This window comes from Haematobia irritans, chromosome 3 (assembly GCF_050003625.1).
Source record: "Haematobia irritans isolate KBUSLIRL chromosome 3, ASM5000362v1, whole genome shotgun sequence".
In the NCBI taxonomy this organism is placed as follows: domain Eukaryota; kingdom Metazoa; phylum Arthropoda; class Insecta; order Diptera; family Muscidae; genus Haematobia; species Haematobia irritans.
Window position 1 is genome coordinate 227,068,065 of NC_134399.1, and position 13,596 is coordinate 227,081,660.

The 13,596-nt window shown below is 29.1% G+C and overlaps 1 protein-coding gene across 2 annotated transcripts in view; it reads left to right on the plus strand.

Moving 5' to 3' along the window:
• The first annotated feature begins 355 nt into the window (after window positions 1-355).
• Window positions 356-13,596, plus strand: part of LOC142227982 (type-1 angiotensin II receptor-associated protein) — a 50,323-nt gene continuing 37,082 nt past the window's right edge. The window contains exons 1-2 of one of the 2 annotated variants that reach the window (XM_075298249.1): window positions 356-767; window positions 1,760-1,887. In XM_075298249.1, the coding sequence (XP_075154364.1) occupies window positions 1,840-1,887 (48 nt within the window). In that variant the 5' untranslated portion in view covers window positions 356-767; window positions 1,760-1,839. The remainder of the gene's footprint in view (window positions 768-1,759; window positions 1,888-13,596) is intronic. The other variant, XM_075298250.1, reaches the window with a different exon arrangement.

Consider the following 13,596-nt stretch of genomic DNA (forward strand, 5'->3'; position numbering starts at 1 on the left):
CTTCTATTTCAGTCGACAAATGTTTTAAAGCTGAAATGATAAATTTTTTATAGACAATTTCATCGAAATTTGGTTTTTATAAAAAATCATTTTTTTTGCATAGAAAATGTTGTCGAAGATCAGCTTTTCGTCGTACAATAAATCTTATATAAAATAATCTTATAAAGTCATCCACTTGTTTTTTTATTCGTACAGTGATTTTGAGATGTTCTACTATATATTTGAAAATAACGGTTAAACCGTGAAATCCAAATACCACATAAGTGTTAGTAAGTACCCGGTATTAAAAAACTTGGTATTCTTCATTCGGCATTCTCAATTCTTTGAATACGTCAGGGTTCTCTGTTTTTTTTTTCTCAGTTCATCTGTCGCGCCCAACAAGTGCTTTTTGTTGTATGTATTCACGTCGCGGATAACCACATATTGTCGCTTTATGTGAATTTCGTTTCATTTGTACGAATGCATTTAAATTTTAAATAAATTTGTATCTATTAAAATACAAGGAAATTCTTTTGTGAGTTTTTATAAAGAAAATTTTGTAGGTTTTTTTTTGTCTACGCGCTAAATTTGTCAGATCTTTTGCTAATGGTTCAATAACAGCTGGTTACTTAATAAAAGTCAATTGCAATAAAGTGTTTTGTTTTGTGGTTTTGAGAGACGAGAGAGATTGTGTGCAATTACTAAAAATAACGTCCCATTATACGTGAAATCAAAATCAAATTCAACTAAAATACAACAATACGAAAATCACTAGCATTGTTAAAGCAGTAAGGTCCAACACTTATACAGATATAGACATCAAATAGAATATTAACGATTCACAGTGGGAGATATGTGTTTATATATTTTTAATAGAGACATAGTTTTGTTAATTTGGAATGCAAAAATGTTTGATTTTCTTCGTTAACTTATTTATGATGTTTTTAATTATGAAAAGCCGATTTTTTTTTAAGAATTTTTGTTTATAAATTTTTTATTTAATGGATTTATTATTAAATGTCAAAAAAAAAAAACGTTGGACTTCCAGCCGATATTTACTTTTTTGAATAAATAAAAAAAAAATGAAATTGTACACTATCAATGCTTTAAAAGATTTCCATCCTTAATTTGATTAAAAAAATATTTCCATCCAAAATTTGTTAAAAAAAATTTGTTTGCGAAGTTTTTGTTTAGTTGATTTATTATTAAATATCAAATGAAGAGAAACGGACTTCGAGCCGATAAACAGATTTTCCCACACTTGTTTGAATAAATTTTAAAAAATGAAATTGTACACAATCAATTTCCATCCAAAATTTAATATTTATTTATTTTTGAACTTTTATCTTAGAGTTTTGGTGGAAAACCCTAACCTTCACTGAAAATACCCACTGATGACACCCATTACTTCAAAATGGGTATCATATCAGGAAAGAAAACAATTTTGGGCTAAGGTCAACTTGACTTTAATAATTCAGAATAAATCTTTAACTTTAATGAAATTGCCTTTAAATTTGTTTTTTTTGCATCTTGATTACAGAGCTAAAAATCGTTCACATATAGGCTCGGAATCAATACCAACATTTTTAAAGTAAAGACAAAGCATGCCCGGTTCATGCTTTTTTTCATTGTGTGTTCTTACTTTTAGCTCATTCTCAGTTTTAAAACTCTCCCTCTCCCACTGTGAGTTAGCAAAAAAAATTAAAGTTAATATGTCAACAATAATAACAAAAACAACTCATTTCTAAGATATTCAGTCATCATTTTTTATCGTTGTTAGAATAAAACAACAAAAACAGCGCGCGGAGCAACAATAACGAAGCAGCAGCAGCAGCAGTACTATCTCCACAAACCAGCAATATGACAGATATAAACGAATTAATGGGATCTGCCTTTGTGCGAGTTAAGGTAAATACAATTGTTGTTGTTTTTTGTTTGTTTTCGTTTTCTATTCTCTTCTATAAATTAATTAAGAACTTTATTATCGATTGAAATTGAATGTTAGGGTAACAAGATGACTTATTGATGTGATTTAACAAAGCCACTGACTCGCTCGAACATTTTTATTTACTCTATGCAATGTGATAGACGCACAATTGTTGTGACAACACTCTTCTGGTTGTTTTTAGTGAGTTCAATATGTTGAGCTAAATTTAAATGCAAAAAAATACCCAGAAGCCGTTTTGCATGAGTGCTCCCCTTGTGATAAGCATGATAGTCCGAATAGTACGCCCCTTAAAATAGATGATGCGATACCATGACATATTAATTTGAAATTGCTTTTTATCCCAATTTGGCAACAGAGGAAGACTCGTTTTCCTTGGATTTGAAAACATAATCTCTGAATAATGAGAGAATCTTTGATGCTGTTTCATGTGTTGAAACAAATCGACCCCCACGATCAAAATCGTCAAAGCTTTGCTCACCCTACATTTGGGGTCATTAGCTTTTTTTATTAATTGGATGCATGTGAACCCTCGATATGAATGAGTACTAATGGGGGCTAATTGTAAATACAGATGTTTGGATAGAACACACGTACACGTATGTACATATTCATAGAAAAACACCGATAATAATCGTACACTCACAAAAAAAAGAATGTGAATTTAACAGGAAGGAAAAGTATATTAATTTTAGAAAATGTTAAGTAAAGATATCACAAAAATAGATACATACTTTTCGAAAAATTCATGAAAATTTTTTACGTCACAATTTTCTATAGAAATAAAATGTTGACAAAATTGTCTATGGGAATAAAATTTTGAAAAAATTTTCTATAGGAATAAAATTTTTTGACAAAATTTTCTATAGGAATAAAATTTTGAAAAATTTTTCTATAGAAATAAAATTTTGAAAATAAAAAAAATCTATGGAAATAAAATTTTTTTTTAGACATAACATTTTGACAAAATTTCCTATAGAAATATAATTTTGACAAAATTTCGTATAAAAATAAATAAAGGAATAAAATTTTTTCACAAAATTTTCTATAGGAATAAAATTTTGAAAAATTTTTCTATAGAAATAAAATTTTGAAAATAAAAAGAAATCTATGGAAATAAAATTTTTTTTAGACAAAACATTTTGACAAAATTTCCTATAGAAATATAATTTTGACAAAATTTCGTATAAAAATAAAATTTTGAAAAAATTTCCTATAGAAATAAAATTTTGACAAAATTTTCTATAGAAATAAAATGTTAAAAATAAGATTTGTTTGGAAGTTTTTTGGCAAAATTTTCCGTACATTTTGGAAGATTATTTTTGGCTAGAGTGACAACCGTGCTCAAGACTAGATCCCATATTTCCTATCTTGACAACGTTTCCTATAGATATAAAATGTTGACAAAGTTTCCTATAGAAAAAAAAAAATTTGACAAAATTTCCTATAAAAATAAAATTTTGGCAAAATTTCGTATAGAAATATAATTTTGACAAAATTTCGTATAAAAATAAATAAAAGAATAAAATTTTTTGACAAAGTTTTCTATAGGAATAAAATTTTGAAAACTTTTTCTATAGAAATAGAATTTTGAAAATAAAAAAAATCTATGGAAATAAAGTTTTTTTTAGACATAACATTTTGACAAAATTTCCTATAGAAATATAATTTTGACAAAATTTCGTATAAAAATAAAATTTTGAAAAAAATTTCCTATAGAAATAAAATTTTGACAAAATTTTCTATAGAAATAAAATTTTAAAAATAAGATTTGTTTGGAAGTTTTTTGGCAAATTTTTTTGTACATTTTGGAAGATTATTTTTGGCTAGAGTGACAACCATGCTCAAGACTAGATCCCATATTTCCTATTTTGACAAAGTTTCCTATAGAAAAAAAAATTGACAAAATTTCCTATTAAAAATAAAATTTTGGCAAAATTTCGTATAAGAATAAAATTTTTTATAGAAATAAAATTTGTCAAAAATTTGATTTTGAAAATAAGATTTGTTGGTTTTGAAGTTTTTTGGTAAAATTTTCTATACATTTTGGTAGATTATTTTTGGCTCGTATAACAACCGTGCTCAAGACTAGATCCCATATAGAACACTATGCGACAAATAGTACGAATTTGTTCATAATTTTAAAATTATTTATTTATTGTGGCAAATCCCTTCAAGTATCCCATTTTTGATTTCCGGAATAGTATCCAACGCTGAATACAATATTGACCTAATTTAAAAGATTATGCAACCTAAATTTTAGGATATGCAATTTACACATTTAAAAAAAAAATATTTTTAATTAAAAGACGGTTAATAATTTTTGGTTTAAAATTTTTCTTGAAATTTGTGTCTTTCCATTAAAGTCGTATGTCTTTGAAGTAAGTGAATTTTCCTTAAAGTAAAGAAAAATTGTTTTGATTTAATGAAATAATCTTTAAACTGAGATATGGAATATTTGGAGCTTAAAAATAAAAAAGCTTAAGATTATTTGATTGGTTAAAATTTTTTTTATTTGGTTAAATTTTTTTTTTTAATTCAGAAAACATGTTTTACTTTGAAGTACACTGAAAAAAATATTTACGTGATATTAAAGATTATGCAACCTTAATTTTAGGATACGCAATTTACAAAATATTAAGGACAGATTTCTTCAAAATAATGCCATTATAATTAAAACAAAGTTTATAATATTTACTTCAAAAATTTTTTTCATTAAATTTAGGACACACATTTTGTAAATTTGCGTGCCTCCGCTAAAGTCGAATGGACAAATTTTCTTTAAAATAAAGAAACACATTTTTGATTTAAAGAAATCGCCCTTAAATTAACTGAAATATTGAATCTTTAGATTTAAGGTAAAAAAGCTTCAAATATAGGCTAAGACTTGTTTTGAGGTTTTATCATCTTTGGATTAAAGTTTTTTTTTGCATTAAGAAAACATTTTTACTTTGAGGTATCCGCTATAATTTGGATTTTTAAACTGGCATTTGTTTGTACGTGAATATCTTTATTAATACACCGCGAAAAGAAAATGAAAATTCGATAAATGAGATTTGAATCCTAATTTTAATTTTATTGATCCTAGATTTAAGGCCAGATAGGTCGCTAACAATGTCTTTATTTTAAAGAAGCCGCATCTTTGGCTCGGAATCAATATCAAAATCCTTAAGAGAAGGCCAACATCTTTGGATCCAAGTAATTTTTTTTCTGAGTGTATCTGTTAAAAATTTATTTTTAAGCTGGCATTAATTTGTATATGATTGACATTGAAATGTGCGTCCCTCCGTAAAAGTAGTGTGTCTTTGAAGTATGGGAAATTTTCCATAAATTAAAGAAAAATATTTTTGATTTAAAGAAATAAGCGTTAAAATAAATGGGATATTGAATGTTCGGATTAAAAAAATTGATTTTTTTAAGAAGAAAACGTGAAAACAATGTAAATTTGATAAATAGATCTGTATTCCAAATTCAATTTTATAGAACTTAGATTTAAAGCTAGATGGCTCCCTAAAAAATATTCTTAATTTAACGGAGCTGCATCTTTGGCGCGGAATCAATACCAAAATCCTTAAGAGAATAAGGTCAAAATCTTTGGATCCAAATATTTTTGTTTTGTTTTATGTTTTCAATTGAAAAAGTCACTTCAGTTTGACATACACGCAGAAAAGGAATATGATCACTTCAAATATATTCCAAGAACAAAATATTATTTCTGGAACATTGTCGCAATAAGTAGTTTGCTACAAATTACTACAATTCAAACTTTATGAAATATGGACATATTTTCATATTTTTTTTCCAAAATTCTAAAGAAAACGATTGAAGGAAAGAAAACAGAATCTAATTGAACGAAATCAATTATATCATCTAATATATTGTTTTCATTCATTTATATATTTTTTCGTATGTCGCGTCGATGAAAATAATATCAGTTTTAGCATAATTTTCTGCTGTATATTTATTAGCACAGCAGAAAATTGTATCATTATTTTTCCTTGAAAGTCTACATCATTCAAAATATTCAAAAATATTCCTAAAATGGGTTTCTTCTGACAACTTGCATAAATTTGAATATGAACCATATGGAGAATATACATTATGCAAATTTTTTAATATTTTTATTTATGCCTAACGTAATATTATGGTTTTCTTCAAGAAATAAACAAACATTTAAAATTTTATATGGGGCATATAAAAGCGATAATGTCAAACATTGTATTCTACAGATATTGAAACAAATTAAAACAAAAAGAAATCAAATAATGATTGCTTATTAAAAAGGATGGCGAATTTTACGAAATTATTACATGAATTTTGAAGAAGAATTTATAAAATAATTGATAGTAGAGGGATTGAAAACGAAGGATCCAATAGTTCTAGAAGGTACATACATATTCCCCTGTATAAATCGCAGATAACCAACTGTACTCAATTTTGATTTACTGCGTTGATCAACATTTATTTTTTTTTAGCGGCATCAATGAAATGCTTTTGTTTTATACATATATGTATATATTTTAGTTAAAAAATTGATACAATTACATATCAATGCAATGCATAGAATAGTTTAACAAATAAAATCCAATTTCATGATAAATGCCATATTCTGTTTTATTTATTTGTTTTCCATATGGACCTTATCACACATATGGTACTGACGTAATTTTATAAACAAATACAGAATGTTGAAGGTTAGTTATTAGTCGTCCGAATGACCGGGGCATTACTATGATATTTACGAATTGCTGACGAGTTTAAATAAATTGCTATATATCATAAAATAGAAAATGATTGTAAATGCATTGTTATTCGAATCAATTGCAACAATTCATAATTAATAAGACACAATTCGAACATCTTTTTTTGAAACGATTAAAAGAGTTTTTTTTTGCTGTGCTGTAAGTAATTGGGAATAACAAATTCACTTTTACCCCAATTTTCATGAATCTCCGTTACTGCTAAGTTAGCTAACGAACTTTTAAACCGTTCTACGGAAATATCTGTCATCATGTCTATATATTCCATATGTCAGTTAGGAATTTAACTGCTGAAAATGTTTCAGTTAAAGTTAACCGTAGGAAAGATATTTGCAATTTACTTTCTTTTAACTGGCAGTTAAAGCCTAACGGAGCTAAATGAAAATGGCCGTTAGTCGTATTATGATAAGGATTTTATCAATGGTATTACGTTTTTCTGTTTTTAAACTTGTACGTATGATTCAATTTTGTTGAAATTAATAATGATTCATTACTGTATGCGTATTTGCTTTATTCGTAGACAAATGGAACGATTTATTTTACTATAATGGAAAAGTATAGGTTAAATATTTTTTGATAGTTCTATATCAATACCCTTAAGAATGTCTCGATTAAAATCGCCTTATGATTTATTGAATCGAATTGGACATATTAGCAATGATTTCATTGGGCATTGGAAACAATGATTTCAATGTTGCTTCTTACACGCAAAAAAAAGTTTACTTGGATCCAAAGATTTTGACCTACCCGTAAGGATTTTGGTATTGACGGACCTCACTGACTTTAACCCCTTCACTACCGAAATAAACCTAATGTTAAAAACTTAAATTTTTCTTCTGTTTTTACTAGTACTAACAGCATGTAAAACAAAAATTGTCATTTTGAGATCCTACCTCAATTACTTCAAGAGCTATATGAGCTTGTTCTGGAAACTAGATTCTTGATTTGTTACCAAATGGCCTTACGAAAAGGGGCGTTATTTGGCCTATAATAGCCTTCAAAGTGTGGGAAAAAATACCAAAAAGAATCCGAAAAAGTATCAGCTATAGTTTTTGTATAAATGTCCATTTACTAGAGACATACAGTAGAAAATTTGTCTCAAATTTTCGTATTTTTCGTTTATTGTTAAAGAAGTTTACAAAAAATATATTTTAGTGCTGACCAATATGGGAAAATTTTGTAGCTTATTTAGATTGAATCCCCTACTTTAAGATAACATCGAGAAATAAATCGAATCTAAGTGGGAAAATAGAATTTGGTGTCTTTTCCGAATGTCCTTCTAAGTGGACATCGGTAGTGAAAGGGTTAAATCTAGGATAAATAAAATTAAAATTAGATACACATATCATTCATCGAATTTTTATCCTCTTTTTGCGATATATTAATAGAGGTATTTATGTACAAACAAATTCCAATTTAAAATCCAAATTATGACAGGTACTTCAAAGTAAAAACAGTTTTCTTAATGTTAAAAAAAAAACTTTAAACCAAAGATGCAAATTCTTAAAATAAGCCTTAGCCTTTATTTGAAGCGATTTTATCTTAAATTTAAAAATGCAATATGTTAGTTGAGTTAAAGACGATTTCTTTAAATTAAAAATGTTTTTCTTTATTTTAAGGAAAATTTTCCTTACTTCAAAGATCTACAACTTCAGCAGAGAGACGGAAAATTTCAAGATTTGTGTTCTAAATTTAATGAAAAAAAATTTTTTGAAAGCAAGGATTATAAACTTTCATTTAATTAAAATGTCATTATTTTAAAGAATTTTGTCCTTAACTTTGTGTAAATTTCGATTCCTAAAATTTAAGTTGCATAATCTTCCATACTAGGTCTATATTTTTTTCAGTGTACGATTGGTTTTCAGTCTTCCTTAATAATTAATTCCAAAGCTAATAATTTTACTCATTTAAACTGATTGATTGATCTTTTTAATTAAAATTCGAAATCTTAGTTCAAATATACTTAAAAAAATTAAAATAACAGATGTAGGTGGATGCGTAATTTAATTAATTCTTTAAAAAAAAGTTCAACCTCCAAAGATTTTGACCCTCCCGTAAGCATTTTGATATAGATTCCGAGCCAAAGATAAACTCAGCTTTTGGGGGATAAATGTCTTTAAATAGACACTCCAAAAAACTTTACTTGGATCTAAAGATTTTGACATCCAAATTATAACGGCTACTTTAAATTAAAAAGTGTTTTCTTAATTAAAAAAAAAAGCTTTAGACCAAAGATGCTAAATCCTTAAAATAAGTCTTAGCCAATAGTTGGAGCGTTTTCATCTTAAATCTAAATATTCAATATTTCAGTTAATTTAAATCAAAAATGTTATTTTTTTCTTTAAATCAAAAATTTTAAATTTTTTTCAAGGAAAATTCGTCTTAGTTCAAAGACATATGGCTTTAACGGACGGATGAAAATTTCCAAAATTTGTGTAGGCACTATAAAATTTAAATTAGGATACACATCTCGTTTACCGAATTTTTATTCTATTTTTTGGATATATTAACAAAGCTATTCATGTACAAATATTCATGTACAAATAAAAAATTCAATTGTTATGTAAAAAAGATTTTATTAATTTCAAAAATGGCTCTATTAACCATGTTCCTTAAACTGTATCTGTCCATAAAGCTCGAAAAATAATTGTATAATTAGATATAATGCATTTGGACGTCAATTGCCTGTTTCGGTATCAGGCTAACATGTAATATAATAAGCAACGATGAGCCCGTCGTAAAACTAGGAAAAACACGACTAATGTACGCGTTAGAATTGTTGTTGTATCCTGGAAACCAGCTTCTGTTAATTGTCATATGTTGTAGTTGACTGTAGAAACAATAAGCATTGTTCGACTGTTCACCACTTAGGTGAATTCTAACAAATTAGCTTTCTAAAAATAAATTTCGTGTTGTTGCATTACTATGTAACAAAACGAAAATAAAAATAAGATTAAGGGACTTGTAAGTTATATGAAAAGATGATGTACAGTGGGAGAAAAGATGATTCAATTTGTAAGAGGAAATTTCCCAAATGTTTTCTCAATAAGGAGTTAGCATAAAGGGCCCAAAATTGAGTTATCTCTCCCAGCCAGATCTATACTAAAGGCTGTGGAAAGGTTCATTCGCCCGAACCGAAACATGTACAGTCCAGGCGTGTATAGATTTGTATCTGGCGTTTTCTTTTCAATGGCTCTATTAACCATGTTCCTTAATCTGTATCTGTCCATAAAGCTCGAAAAATAATTGTATAATTAGATATAATGCATTTGGACGTCAATTGCCTGTTTCGGTATCAGGCTAACATGTAATATAATTTCAAAAAACTTTAAACCAAATATACAAAATCCTCAAAATAAGTCTTACCCTATAGTTGAAGCTTCTTTATCGTTAATCCAAAGATTCAATATTTCAGTTAATTTAAAGATTATTTCTTTAAATATAATTTGTATTTCTTTACTTTATAATTTTCTTACTTTAAAGGTTTACGACTTTGTTGGAACGCGTATTTCAAAGATGCTTGTCCTAAATTTAATGAAAACAATTTTCAAAGCAAAGATTAAAGCTTCTATAAGTGGTTTATGTTACTGCAATGTGAAACGCCGTTCGAACTCGGCTATAAAAAGGAGGTCTCTTGTCATTGAGCTTAACATAGAATTAGGCAGCACTCACTGATAAGAGAGAAGTTCACCACTGTGGTATCACAATGGACTGAATAGTCTAAGTGAGCCTGAAATATCGGGCTGCCACTATACCTAACCTAACCTAACCTACACTGAAAAAAATATTTACGTGATATTAAAGATTACAAATTTCTTTAAAATAATGAATTTTTATTTAAAATAAAGTTTATAATCTTTGCGTCAAAAATTTTTTCATTATATTTAGGGCACAAATTTTGTAAATTTGCGTCCCTCCTTTAAAGTCGCATGTCTTTGAAGTAAGGCTAATTTTCTTTAAAGTTAAGATACACATTTTTGATTTAAAGAAATTGTCCTTAAATATTGAAACTTTAGATTTAAGATAAAAACGCTTCAAATATAGGTTAAGACTTATTTTGAGGATTTAGCGTTTCTGGTTCAATTTTTTTTTTTTGGATTTAAGAAAACATTTTTTTTGAAGTATCCGTTATAATCAAAGATACTAGAGAGAAGAAGATTGGAAATTGGCTGCTGAACACATCAAACCATTTACCGTGTTAGGCCCATACATTTCGTTTATCGAACCAAATGCGTATACGACAAGTATTGACATAGCATTAAAATGCAAATAAAAAGAAATCAAGTGTAGGAAATAAATTTCCATAAACGGGAAAATGTATTTTTTTGTTGTTGCCTAAAATTTAACATTGTTTCATTAAGAAAATTAAGTTTTTCAATTAAATAATAACGAAACACAAATAACGAAAAACAAAAAAACAACGAACATGTGTGGAACTAGCACATTTGCATTGCAACATATAGTGTGACGCAGGCCAATTTCCCATCTTCCTAGGTGTATTATCTTTGCTTATAATTTGGATTTTTAAACTGGCATTTGTTTGTAAATGCACTGAAAAAAATATTGTCGCGAGGCCAAATATTTCATTTCCTTAAAATACGAATTCACATTTTGCTTAGCGTAGAAGACGCATTTCTCCAATATAAAGTTTTTTCCTTGTCCAAAAGTCGATAAACTTTTCAATGAAGTCCTATTGTCCTTATAATTAAGTGATTGGATTTAAAAATGGGTATCATAACATGAAAGAGAATTGTTTTGGGCTAAAGTCGACTTTATTAATTCAGAAAAATTATTTAAAATTAATGAAATTGTCTTTAAATTTGTTGTCTTTTTGCATCTTGACTACAAAGCAAAAAAATAGGACATGTTTTTCAACACTTTATTTTAAAGACGTTTTTACTTGAAACATAGCATAATTTCTACTGGAAGTCGTGTCTGAATTTGGAAAATAAAGTTGTCCTTAAAGGGTGATACGGTCAAAATTAGGTCAAGGGAAAACGCGTGCAAATCGGTGAAATCGTTTATTTAAAAAATCAAATTAAATTTCTTTTTCAAGTTCAATTAGTATAAAATTCAGGAAAAATATTCAGTTAGGCTTTCGCTTTTCCAAATCCGAATTGCCGGGCCTCACGCTTGACACCTGCCATCAGATTTTGTACAGCCACCTTGTCCACCTTCTTCGCCGCAGAAAGCCAGTTTGCCTTGAACTGCTGCTCGTCCTTAGCAGTTTTTTTGGTCTTCTTTAGGTTCCGCTTGACACTAGCCCAGTATTTCTCAATTGGGCGGAGCTCTGGCGTGTTGGGAGGGTTCTTGTCCTTGGGAATCACCTACACGTTGTTGGCGGCGTACCACTCCATGGCCTTTTTACCGTAATGGCAAGATGCCAAATCCGGCCAAAACAGTACGGAACAACCGTGTTTCTTCAGGAAAGGCAGCAGACGTTTATTCAAACACTCTTTCATGTAAATTTCTTGGTTGACAGTCCCGGAAGCTATGAAAATGCTGCTTTTCAAGCCACAGGTACAGATGGCTTGCCAAACCAGATATTTCTTTGCGAACTTTGACAGTTTTATGTGCTTGAAAATATCTACTACCTTTTCCCTTCCTTTTGCCGTATAAAACTCCTGTCCTGCTTGTAGTCGGGTTTGACGTAGGTTTCGTCGTCCATTACCACGCAGTCAAACTTCGTCAGCATCGTCGTGTACAGCCTCCGGGATCGCGCTTTGGCCGTCGTATTTTGTTTATCATCGCGATTTGGAGTCACTACCTTCTTGTAAGTCGATAGTCCGGCTCGTTTTTTGGCTCGATGCACGGTTGTAGACGATACACCCAGTTTATTTGCGGCATCTCGGAGAGAGAGGTTAGGGTTTCGCTTGAAACTACCGGCAACTCTCTTTGTCGTCTCAGCGGCTTCCGGTTTTCGATTTCCCCCCGATCCAGACTTCCTGGCTGTCGACAAACGTTCCCTAAACACTTTAATTACATTTGTAACGGTTGATTTGGCAACTTTTAGCGATTTTGCCAGCTTTGCGTGCGAGTAGCTCGGATTTTCGCGATGCGCGAGCAAAATTTTGATACGCTGTTCTTCTTGCTTGGACGGCATTTTGACAACTGAAGAGTGAATTCCAAAATCAAAATAGGAGCAACATTCTACACACACACACACCTTCAAAATTAGGGGTGTTCAGGTTTTTTAAATGCAAAATTGAAAGAAATACGTCAAGTTTATATTGACCAAATTTTGACCGTATCACCCTTTAACTTGTTTTTAATAGCATATGAAGAAAAAAAGCTGAAAAATCTAAAAATTAAAATTTGCTTCCTAGAGTCAAGTACACAAACCCTAAATTTAAAAGAGAATTGTGTCTTAAAAGTATCCTTACTGGAATTCTCCGCTTCTTTGGCTCGGATCTTTGCAACCGGGTATGCTTTTTTCAGTGTGAGTGCCTTTATTAATAAACCGCGAAAAGGGAATGAAACATTGATAAATGAGATCTGTTCCGTAACTGTATCTGTATCGTAATTTTAATTTTATTGGTCTTAGATTTAAAGCCAGATAGATCGCTAAAAAATTTCTTTATTTTAAAGAAGCCGCATCTTTGGCTCGGAATCAATACCAAATCCTCAAGGGATGGTCAAAATCTTTGAATCCAAGTAAACTTTTTTTGAGTGTATGATAAAATTGGTCTGTTAACTTTGCGTGTTCAGTATCAGCAAATATTTAAAACTTTTTCATCTTTAATCCAAAGATTCAATACCTCAGTTAAATTAAAGATTATTATTTTTTTAATCGATAATGACTTTCATGAAGGGACCGAAATTTCAGATATTTGTGATGGGATTTGTCATTAGTATTGTGTAAATTGCGTGTAAATATTTTTCAGTGTACCATGCAGATCCTTTTGATGAACA